This window comes from Solanum dulcamara, chromosome 4 (genome assembly GCF_947179165.1).
Source record: "Solanum dulcamara chromosome 4, daSolDulc1.2, whole genome shotgun sequence".
In the NCBI taxonomy this organism is placed as follows: Eukaryota; Viridiplantae; Streptophyta; class Magnoliopsida; order Solanales; family Solanaceae; genus Solanum; species Solanum dulcamara.
In genome coordinates, this window is record NC_077240.1 from 4540110 (window position 1) to 4552874 (window position 12765).

The window sequence follows — 12765 nt, forward strand, 5'->3', positions numbered from 1 at the left end:
AGCACATAGACTAATCCTAAACAAGGTCTAGTTCTAGTCCTGTGTAGCTTTTCTGAACCTCTCAATTCCTATTTTCTTATGGTAAAAATATCTAAAGACCATTTTAAATTTGAAATTGTTTAATCCAGATACTCCAAACGTACACTTGCACCAGTTGCACGTATGGCTGCCTTCCAACAATATATACATGTTAATTTATCGATTCTCAACAAAATATATGTGGAGCAAAGCACATTAATGGAAGCATTTGTGATTCATGTAGAATTGTTTAAGTTTTAGTTGGGAGATTGGAGCATCACTTAATTAAGCTAATTCCTAGTTATACGTACGATAATATTCGTTTCTTCATTTGCTTCAGACATTTGAGACGATTAAAAAGCTTTGGTCATGCTTAATTTGGCAAACCATAGTAAATGACAAGAAACTACTTGTAAGACATACAGATTCTCTCAACTCTCTCTCTCTCTATCTCTCATTTTTATTACATTGCTAAGTTAATTTATTTTATAACACGTTATCAGCACGAGCCTCCATCACTTAGAGCTATTTTAAAAAGGTAACAAAAGGATAAGAATGTTATTTTCTTAAAATGTCGAATAAATCAAAACTTGAATTTGTTGCTCTTGATATATCTAGAAAAGGCTATTCATCATAGGCACTAGATGCCGAAATACATCTAGAATCGATGGATCTAGCAGACACCATCAAAGATGACAATTTGTCATCTAGTCAAGACCGTGGCAAAGCCATGATATTTCTACGTCACCATCTTGACGAGTGTTAAAATTACAGTACCTCACATTAAAAGATCCCTTAAACTATAGAAGAATCTAAAAAAAAGATATGACCACCTGAAGTTGGTTATCCTTTCACAGACACGACATGATTGGCTCAATCTGAGATTAACGGATTTTAAAAATATAACTGAATATAATTCTGTCGTATTTAAAATTATAGCACAGTTAAATTTATGCGAAAAAGAAATCACTAAGCAAGACGAACTTGAAAAAATATACTCCACATTTCCACTCGCGGATATGCTCCTGCAGCAGCAATATTGCGAAAAGAGTTTTAAAAAATATTTTGAATTACTTTCTCACCTTCTTATTGTTGAACGCTACAACGAATTGTTAATGGAAAATAATGATATTCGGCCCGTTGGTTCTTTACCCCTCCCTAAAATGAATCAGGCAAACTATAACCCATGAGAAAATGGGCATGGCCCCAGTCATGGTCATGATGCTCGGCTGACACTGAGAAATGATCAGCAATATAAAAAGAAGAGTGAAAAGCAAGAAGCTATACCAAAGAATAATTCAAAAAGTATATGTGATAGATGTGGAGGTATGAGGCATTGGTCATGCAGCTGTCGGTCATCAAAACGTTTGGTTCAGCTATATCAGGCATCTTTGAAGAGAGCAAAAAAAATTCAGAGACAAACTTTATCTCTGAAGATAATATTGAGCCTATGCATCTGGATGTAGCTGATTTCTTCAATTTTTCAAAAGTAAATATGAATATTGATAAGCTTTATAATATTTAAATATTTTTTTTCCATTTGTCTATACTAAATAATATGTTTATATTTTTCTAATTCATGTAATAAATAAAAAATTTATAATGAGCCGTGTTTTAATTATAACGTTTACCTTATTTCTTTTTGAAGAAAAATATGGATATGCCTCAAATTTTGTTTGGATCAATAATCAATCACGAATATATTTAAGTAATTGATAGTGGAACGACTCATGCCAATTTTAAAGACGAAAAATATTTTTCTACTTGCTTAGAAGAAAAGCAAATGTTATTATAATTTTTGGTAATTCAAAAATTGTTGATGGCTTCGGAAGAGCTACTATAATTCTGTCTAAGGGGATAAAAATTATTATAGAAAATGCACTATTCTCTTCTAAATCCCCTAGAAACTTGTTAAGTTTTAAAGATATCCGCAGAAATGGATATCATGTTGAGACACTAAATGAAATGAATATTGAATACCTTCGTATAACCAAGAGTGTCTCAAGCCAGATCGACTAGTTCATCCTGTATCAATAATGATGAGACGAATTTTTGAAAATTCAACTAGACATCCATTAAAGAACCTGAAAATTCTTACGAATGATGAATTTTCATGTGGTGCTTGTTATCAAAGCAAATTAATTGCCAGACCATCAACCTTGAAGGTTGACATCGAATCTCCTGACTTTTTAAAGCGTATACATGGGGATATATGTGGACTTATTCATCCACCTAGTGGATTGTTTAGATATTTTATGGTCATAATAGATGCATCATCAAGATAGTCACATGTGTGCCTCTTATTATCAAGATAGTTACAGCTTACCCTTATAGTTCACTTGATACTGAAATTTACATGAAAATTCGAGAAGGATTAAAATTTCCTGAAGCATGTACTAAATCTCGGAAGATGTACTCAATCAATTTGAAAAGATCATTATATAATATAGTCTGAAATAATCAAGGCGTATGTGGTATAATCGCCTTAGTTAGTATTTGATAAATGAATGTTATTTAAATGATGTCATTTGTCCATGTGTTTTTATTAAGTAAACGGAATTAGAGTTTGTTATACTCGTCGTTTATGTTGATGACATAAATCTCATTGGAACTCCTAAAGAGGTCCAAAAGACTATTGAATATCTAAAGAAAGAATTTGTGATGAAATATCTTGAAAAAACAAAACTTTGTCTGGATCTGCAAATTGAACATTTAGCAAACGGGATCTTTGTCCACCAATCTGTCTATATTGAAAAATTTTAAAACGATTTTAAATAGACAAACCACATCCATTAAGTACTCTAATGGTTGTTTAGTTACTTGAAGTAAATAAAGATCCATTTCGACCTCCAGAAGAAAATGGAGAACTTCTTTGTCCTGCAGTACCATATCTTAGTGCTATTAGTGCACTTATGTATCTCGCTAACGCAATCATGCTTGATATAATATTTTCTATTAATTGTCTGGCAATGTATAGTTCATCACCAACACGAAGACATTGGAACGGTATCAAACATATTTTGCGATACTTAAAGGGTACCATTGATATGAGTTTATTTTATACTAACAAATGTTGTGCATACCTTATTGATTATGCAGATGCAGGCTATTTAACAGAATTACATAAAAATTCGATGTCAAACAAGCTATTTATTTACATACGGAGGAACTGCTATATCATGACGATCTACAAAGCAGTCTATTGTTGCTACTTCTTCAAATCATGCTGAAATAATAACAATTAATGAAGCAAGTAGAGAATGTGTGGGGTTGAGATCGATGATACTGTTCATCAAAGAAAATTGCAGCCTGAATAATGATGTCAAAGTACCCACAGTTATATTCGAAGATAATGCCACGTGCATAGCTCAATTGAAAGGTGACTTCATAAAAAGAGACAGAATGAAACATATTTCATCAAAATTACTCTTCACACATGATTTTCAGAAGAATGGTGATATTTATGTACAACAAGTTCGTTCGAGTGATAATCTGACAGATTTATTCACAAAGACATTACCAACATCAACTTTTGAGAAACTAAAATATAAGATTGAAATATGTCGTGTCCAAAATATCAAATGAAGTTTTCATTAGGGGAAGAAAAAATACGCGTTGTACTCTTTTTTCCTTAACCAAAGTTTTGTCTCACTGGATTTTTCTGGTAAAACTTTTAATGAGACAGCACTCAAGGCGTATTATCAGATTTGTGTACTTTTTTTTTCTTCATTAGGCTTTTTTCTACTGAATTTTTTCTAATAATGTTTTAACGAGGCACATTATCTTTTGATGAATTCCAATCAAAAAGGGAACTTGCAAGTAACTCAAGCAGTGAGGATGAATCATGCAAAATAATGAGGAAACAAACAATGTTTATTACAAATAATTATATATATGTTTTTCTTTTGTACATGAATATCTAAGGGAAAGTTTTACACTGTAGCTCGCCATTTTTTTTCCTTCAGAATTTGCCTATAAAAGGGCACCACTGCAATACTTTACACACAAACATAGATTCTATCAACTCTATTTCTCTCTCATTGTATCTCTTTATTAATTTGCTAAGTTAATTTATTTTATAACAAAAAAAAATTAATAACAAATAAGCTTTTAATATTTGAGTTTCAGCTTAAATTTTCATTAGTTTATTAGAGGTTTTAGAGCTTCTTTAGATAGACTTACTAGAAGTTTGCCCTTCTTTTTTTTTTGTCTTCTTAGCTTAAACATAAGTATTGAAAAGCAATTTTCTTTACCCAAACAGTGCAAAAATACTTAAAAATTATTTTGACTTAAAACAAGTTAATCCTAACAAGCTATTAATACAAAATTACCAATTGCTCAAAAGGTTATTCTCATTTTAATTGCTAATATAGTTAACTTGGATGCTCCAAACCGAAAAAAAGGAAATGTGAAAAATTGATTATTATTAGAACAAAAAGTAGAAAAAAGAAAGAACCAAAAATAAAAGAAAAAAAAGGAGAGAGCAAGCAAAAAAGAGGCAACTCTCATTTTTCCCTCAGAACTTCATTTATGGAGAAATCCAGTGCCATGGAAGCATTTTAATTTAATTACCTCCTTAAGTTACCAAAAAACTTACTAGTGGATGCGTAACATTTTTTGACAACAAAAAAAGCAAAATTCGCTCTGAAGCTTCAGTTAATCGGTAACATGTAAGTAGGCCACACTAAAAGTTGGATCAATCTTCAAAAGAACAGTCTAAGAAGCTTCGTTTCATTTCCTTGTTGTGGATTTTGATGGTACACAAAACCACTTTCCAAAGTTGTAGTATCAGATTCATCTGAATTCAGTGAAGGCGTCGCCGCTCTTCGTTTCTCCGTTCGCCGGTTCAGTTTTCCTCCGGCATCCATCATCGATAATACCGACGTAAGTCCGAGATCTAGATCCTCCGCCACCTCATCTATAATTTTCCTCTTAGATCGGAAGTTGGAGCTTTGCGATCTAAACAGATCAACGTCATTTGCTTCTGAATCAAACTCCGAGGAAGCAGTAACACCTGAAAACTCCGGCAACGGCCGTAACACTCCTCCTTTAAGCACTGTTTCTACAGCAGACTGGCACACGTGCCAGTTACCCGTCCACAGTAATCCTACCGCTCCGTGCACCGGGTTTACCGTCCTTCCGCACGCTTCGAACAACAGCGATTGAAATAAAGCTGCAGGTACGCAAAACAAAACTACTCAGCATAACTTCTTTTTTTCAAATTAATTGTAGAAATAAGTTTTTACTAGTATGAAATTGGTTTCATGCACATGAATAGTAATTAATTAGTACCTGGTCGTTGAGATTCGTTAACGGAGGAAAGGAAAGACATGAGGCCAGCACGGCCGAAGAATTTGGCAACGAAGACGGTGGCATTGGCTTGAGCATGAGGGCTTTCAATGCCCTGTAAACTTTGTCGGAGTATGCAATTCTCATTGCAACCTTTCCGTAGAATTCGACAGCCGTTGCAACTCATGATGGAAAAAACGTAAAGCTTCTATTTTAAATAAACAAAACTTGAATATGACGCTTTATTAACGGCGAAATGGAGCAATGTTGAAGAGAGTTGAAAGTAGAAGGGAGCCTGGGAGAAAAGGAAACGGAGAGAGATATATAGAGATGAAAGGAACGTGGGGGGTAAGGGGCATGGGATGTGGAGAAAAGTGGAGAATTATTGAGGGAAATGGAAGTAAACCATGATTAAGAAACTAAACTATGGTTAGGTTAAGAATAATGAGTGGCTTTTGAGTAAAATGAGTGGACATGAGATGAGGTTGAGTGGGAAGGGGAATAAAGTATTACTCCCGTTTTAGTATAGGGCAGTGGGTTGGAGGGTTCCAAAAGTATTGGGTAATAGAACGGCTCCGTGTCTCCGCGAATGGGTGGGAGAGAAAGATGGATTATAGTGCAACACAGCGCCAGCACTTTGGAATCTTTTCTCCGGACAGCCCTCTTTTTACTCAACTTGCTCCACTTACCAACACAACGACTACGAGTGCTCGCATATTTTTTTTATTCAAAATTTTAAAAGAGTAGAATTTATGGTATAAAATAAGTTATAGATATTTGTATGGCTAAAAATTATTTAATTAAAAATAAAATAAATATTTTAAAATTATATTATTACTAAATATAAAAATATCTTTTTGGGGGGACAAATTAAAAAGAAAAGTAAGTTATATAAATTGGGAGAGGGGGAATATTTATTTTCCTTTCACATTTCACTCACTTTCCAACCCTTTTCTTTATATGAAAAAACTTTTTTATTTCCTCTCACGATAATTGTTTGCTAGCTGGTTAGAGTTATACAAGTATAAATAATGTACAAAGTAAATATGTGAAAATTTATATATTATTTTATGCATGTATTAGTTATCTAGAAATTAGTTATTCATGTATTAGTTATACATGTATTAAATATTTCACATTCTAGCTGCATAAAATAATATATAGATTTCCTCATGACTTATATATATATAGCTGCAAACAAAATACCATATTAATGTTATACATGAATAATTTACCTCCTAACCAACTATAAAATATGGTATAACTTATGCAAAATTTAATACTTGTATAACTTACCCCAAATCAGCTACCAAAGCAACCTATGTTTAGGCATTTGCAGCTTCCATCAAACACTTCACTACAATGAAAACTAATCAGTATCGGGTGTACAATAAATAAGTAATTTAATGCAGCAATTAAGCATAATTAAGTTAAAGAATTGTATATACAAATATATATTGAATATTTATGAGATTGATTTGGAGTGGATACATGATACGGATTAGTTTTAGTTTTGCTACCTCCTCCACTTTCACTTTGGTTCTTTCCCCTCTATGCTGACCACATAACAAAAGAATTAGTACTGTATAAAGAGAAAGTGGAAGAGGTACTGTATTAGCCTCCTTGCTTGTACTTTCATATTGATATCTTTTTAATTTTAATAAAAGGTCCCAAAACACTTTGTCTAGTAATAAATTTTGCTAAAAATATATATTACAATTATTTCTTCAAAAGTTTATAACCCCAATCTAATTAAACACAATAGTTTCTCAAATCCAAAAACACTTACAAATATTTTCTGGAAATTAAAGCTAATTTAAACTAATTCCTTCAAAGAGACAAAATCCAATGGACCTAACTTTATAACAAAATTCGATTCTTTTTCCAGAAGCTTTTGTGGATGCATCGCAAGCATAGAGCAGGTGAAATTTATTACTGCTATATTATACTCTTTTTGTCTATGTTTACTTGTTCACTATACTAAAAATAAATATCTAACAATACTTATTCAATTTATGAAATCAAAAGATAATTTTAACTTAGTTCTTAATTTACTCTTATTATTAATTGGCAGTCATTTCTCTATTCCCTTTTTAAGACATTATATTTATTATATTCAAAAAGATGATATGATAAAATTATCCTTCTATTTATAATTTTTTAAGAATGACACTAATTCAATAGTGGACAAATATTACTGTAGGGAGAGAGTAATATATATAAGGTACTTTGGCTTCTTTTAGAGCAGCTGTCAATATTGACAAAGAGGAACAGTAAAGATTTTACACTTTTTCGCGTACCATGGATGGAATTCCCGAGGGGATGCCAGGTTCTTGTGCATAACTATTGGAATTTCGGACGTATATATACTCCATTAATATTCTTTTCTGTTTTTTAATCTACTCCTCAACCAATGTGTTATAATTACTCATAAGCTTGTAATACTTAATTAATTATTTAAGACAAGGCTTTCAATCTGTATAACCAGTGACTATGGGATAAAAGTTAGTAAAAGTCAAGTGCAAAAGCACATTTTCTAGAGTTATTTGATCTATTTCTTATGATTCTTATAGTAGCATTTTCCTCTTCTTAAATCATTGACTGGTTGAGATTGGTACAATCTTTCCACATTATATATTGCCCCTAACTTATATAGTGTTTCCTTCGTTTTATCGTCATTTAAAAAAAATAGATGTCTAAAATCTCAATTATGATGAGATGATGGTAAATTAATAAAGTAAATCTTCAATGAAAAGAGACTATATTTTAATATGTAAATAAGTATAAAATAGTCAAAACTCCCCCTAATGAATATTTTCTTAACAAGGGTATAAAAAAACACCACAAATAATTTGACAGAAGAGAGTAAGTAAACAAAACTGCAGGCAATCACAAGTTGGAAAGCCTTGGACAGAGTATGATTAACTGTACTAGGCATGGCAAAATCAGTCCATATCATGATCTGCACCCCTAACTATTATAATAAGTTCTTCCCAGTGATAAAATATGCATTTTACTTCGCACAAAGTACTGATTAGTTTTTTTTAGTTTTCATCTGCTGTTTGGTATTCACTTCGAGGCCTGATTAATTTGGACTCACTTTGGGAAGTCTCATTTCGAGATAAAGTATTCCTTTCAAAGACGACTTTATTCTCAAGACTCGAATCTAAAATCTCTAATTAAATATAAAGAAACATTATCATTCCATCATAACTTTTGGTTGTAATTTTTACTTAGCTAGTTAACCACTTAACCATATGTTAGTTTGCTTAGAGCCCGTTTGGATTGGCTTTAAGTTGGTCAAAATCAACTTAAAACCCCTTTTCAGCTTTTGGACGTGTTTGCCTAATGCTAACTTTAAGCCAGAAAGTTCTTAGTCAAAAATGAAAAGTTAGGATTCCTAACTTTTTTTTTCTAAGTGCTTAAAGTCATTTTCTTTGACCATGGAAATTACTTTTATATCCCTTATATTTTAACTAAATTCCCGAACTACCCTTTTTATTCTTTTAACCCTAAAATTCACGTAATTTTCCTCATTTAAGCACTTTTATCCAAACACTCAACTGCTTATTTATAAAAATAACTTTCAGCACTTTAAAGTTCTAAAAGCACTTCATACATAAAAGTTACTTTTTTTAAGTCCATCCAAACGTGCTCTTATTTTACTCTCTTGGCTAGAATTAAAAGAAAAGGTAGGTAAATTATTAAATTGGACATAACATTGTCGTTTGATATCAACATTTCAGATCCAACAATATTTGTATATTTTATAAGGGTTTTGAGATTCAAACCTTATAAGTTGTTTTTTTCACTTATCAGATAATATATAATGGGCAGAAAAATGAAATATATTACATAAAGATTATCTAAAAATACAGAAATATATACTTGTGGGGGATAGGTTAAAGGTGGCCCATGATAAGGGAAAATAGATAAGCTACATTGTATGAGGCCCATGAACATGATTGAGATTTGAGAGGAAGGGGCAAACCAATTTGAAAAGTAGTTGTCAGCTAAAGTTGCAATTGTCCTTTCAAGAACATGTAAAGATCTTCTCATTTATTTGGCTACTTTTTTATCGTGAGATTCCCTTCTTCTTATATATATATCTACTCATCTATTGATGGCAACTTATGACTCATCCTTCACTACACCATTCGTAAAAGCCCTTCCCCGCTTCCTCTTTTCTATTTTTAAATTGGAAAAAAGTTTAAGTTTTTAATTATTGGCGGAGACAGAATTTTTCATTTTGGGAAATTAAAATTTCACTGACTTCCACCTTCGAGCTGTAGGTTTTATTGGCGAAACGCCGGTGTGCCCAATTTGTTACTAGGCTACTGTTTGTAGCCGGCGGATGAATCGGCAGTGAACAATTTCGCTACCTCGAAGCTTACGCCTTGCCTTGTATCAGATAAAATTCGCCTTAGCACCTTTAAAGACACTGGCCGATAATATATAATCTTTTCAACACAATCGGTTTAAGTGATTTGTAATAACATATAAAACAAATATGATCTGATAACTCGAAATATAAGGAAAATATTTAGCTATAACATATTAAATTACACAGTATAAAATATTTATATAACTCAAATTCCATCGCAAGCATATTTTAGGTCATATAACTAATGGTTCTATTTTTAGTATTGCTACTGATCCCTTAGGTCTCTTACATGTTTTTATATTACATGAGAAATGCTGATGCAACGTAAGCTTAAATGATCAATAATTGAAGCAGAAGTCTATCCATTATAAATTCTTAAAGTGGCCTTTTTGAGTTGTTAACTATGCATAGAAGACCCCTGTCTGAACTGACTCTACCAAAAAGTATTGTCAAATGCTTCAGTAATACCTATGTGGATCACATAATTGATTGTTTGGATAGCTATAACCAGCTGTTAATTATAAGTGAGGAGTAATGACAATAAATCATAAGCCAAAAGCTGTGAGATTCCCTTTCTTCTTCTTTTTTTTCGTCCTTTTTTAATGTAGTGTTAGCCTTTTGGTATATTAAAAGAATAAGTACCATTTAATAATTTGGTTAAAGTTATGTTTAACTAATATTCATCGACAATATAAAAGATTTTTTTCGCTATTACATTAACACTTATTATAATAGGTAACATATCTTATTTTTAAAATTGTATATCTCCCCTTTTTTTTGGAGAAAAATTGCTTGTTAAATGATCTGACATTTATCAGTGTATATAAATTATACTAATTATATTTGTGTTTCAGAAAGCAAAGTCCGGTAAGATTGGATCACTACAACAAAAACAGTTTTTAGCGGCAAAAAATATACATATTAACGAGAGAAAATTACACGCAGTGGCCATTCGGCCAAAATAATTACCAAAAAAATGGTCATTCTCTATATAGACATGTATAGCCAGTGTGTATTTCATGTATAGTCAAACTATATTTCGTTTTTGAGTGTATCATTATGTATATTCAGTGTATAGATCATGTATGATTAATCTTTATTGTATAGTCACGGTATATTTCTTATGTTTTTGATTATTTTTTATGTAAATAAAATATGGCTATATTTATTGTAAACTAATAAATTTCAAATACATGATATATATGTATTTACGCATAAAATTTTAACACTTGATCATAATTAATCCTATTTCTTGCTGTTTTTTCCGGTATGCCAACATACATCTTCACCCTAATAAATCACTCCATTATAATAATTTACATAAAAGGAAGAAGATTCATTGTAAATTACAGTTGTTGACCTATGGTACGTGGCATCTTAATCCATAACATGAGGGTCTTAGTCTGATGTGGACCACAATAATAAAATCCATAAGTAGCATTGGCTCCACATAGAACTTGTATCTTTTTTTATTATTATTTTTTGGGAATTTGGGTGCAAATTCCAATACACAAATGATGTATGCTAAGAATGGGATTCCAACCCACGAGGGAGGATGTTTGGCACTAGTTGAGGAGTTGGTCCAAATTTAAATAATAGTTACAAGTTTTATAATGGAAGTTTGGGTTCCAAATATATATGTAGATAATTGGACCAACTCAAGTATGTTGAGCTGGTCATGGAAAATTCCAAAGAGTAAGACATTTTGGACTTACTATCATAATAAAGTAAATGTGTCCTTCCATTGGTGTAGAGAGGCAATTGGTGTTTTACACTCTCCAAGGGGAGAGCTACATGCACCCTGACCCATCAATTCAATTCAATTATTATTATTATTCTCTCTGTTGCTTAATTATGTGATGACTGATTTAATTGACCAATTATATCTTTAAGGAGTATGTTTGCTTGAAAATGTATTGACTTCTAACTAATATTTTTAGCCCTACATTGCATATGTAAGGTGGTACAATTTTTTGGATTGGTCTAATAATCACAATTATACTCAAGGTTATTTAGGTCGAGAGTTCTACTCATAAGAAAGTACTTAATTCCCTCTATCAATCTCTAGCTAGCTAGTTTCTATTGAGAGTGTGTTCAGACTAAGCTAGATTAATTATATATTATAGTTTTATATTTATAAATTGCAGTAAAATATTCGATTGTACATATGTGTAAAGGAATTGATTAGGTGCGTAGATGTACCTTGATGATGTATCTAGACTGGATTAGCTACATTATTCATTAATGTGATTAGTTGCACAGTTAGTTGTAGTTAGTTAGAAAGGATTAGTGAGCTGTCAATTAGTGAACTAATTCAATTAGTCAGTTAAGCCCTATTGTATATCTACAATACTTTGTGCATTGAGCTCAATCAACAGAGAATAATTTCTTTCTCCAAACTCTCTCAATTTTGCTATAGTGCTAGTTCAGATTCATGAAGTTAACAATATGATATATGTTAATATCTAAAGTACTAAATATATGTACCATCACCCAAGTTGTGTGGTACATATAGAGTAATTTTTTTTCACACAATAGTTGTGGATTCAATTCTCAATTTTAAAAAAAGGAACCTGATATGCACTAGTAATACAATAATATAGATGAATCAATTTTATTTTACTTTTTCAAATTCTGTCAAGTAGTCCTGAGAAAAAGATTTAAAAAAACAGTAATAGACTCTATCCTATATGTTTAATAAAATATTAGTGGTTAGTTAAACTATTTGTGTGACTTCACCTTATCTAACAATTCAACGTATAAACAAGGGCATAGATAATTTACTTAAATATGGCCAGCCTATTGGAAGAGGTCATACCATTTCTTATATTTTTAATAGGCTTTGTGTACTTGGATTAATCCGCTAAGATAACTTAAAATTTCTCTAATGCACGTTGCTTTGTCTTTTTCTTTCCAAAGGTAAGTTAAAAGCTTTAAGTTTGAATAATCAGCCAATTTCAAAGGAACATTTATCTAATATGATTTTTGTCAACATGTATAAGATAAGACAATTAGCTGATTGTTTTTTGTTACTTTGTAAATGTCATTCCTGTACTAATTTATGAAGAGTGATC

At 31.5% G+C, this 12765-nt stretch overlaps 1 protein-coding gene across 1 annotated transcript; it reads right to left on the reverse strand.

The window, feature by feature from the left end:
• Positions 1 to 4438: 4438 nt before the first annotated feature.
• LOC129884532 (LOB domain-containing protein 37-like) lies at positions 4439 to 6031 on the reverse strand. The gene is made up of 2 exons (XM_055958824.1): positions 5311 to 6031; positions 4439 to 5191 (listed from the first exon to the last, which is right to left on the reverse strand). Exons 1-2 carry the CDS (start codon positions 5492 to 5494, stop codon positions 4722 to 4724), a joined length of 654 nt encoding a protein of 217 aa, XP_055814799.1. The 5' UTR covers positions 5495 to 6031; the 3' UTR covers positions 4439 to 4721.
• Positions 6032 to 12765: the final 6734 nt, after the last annotated feature.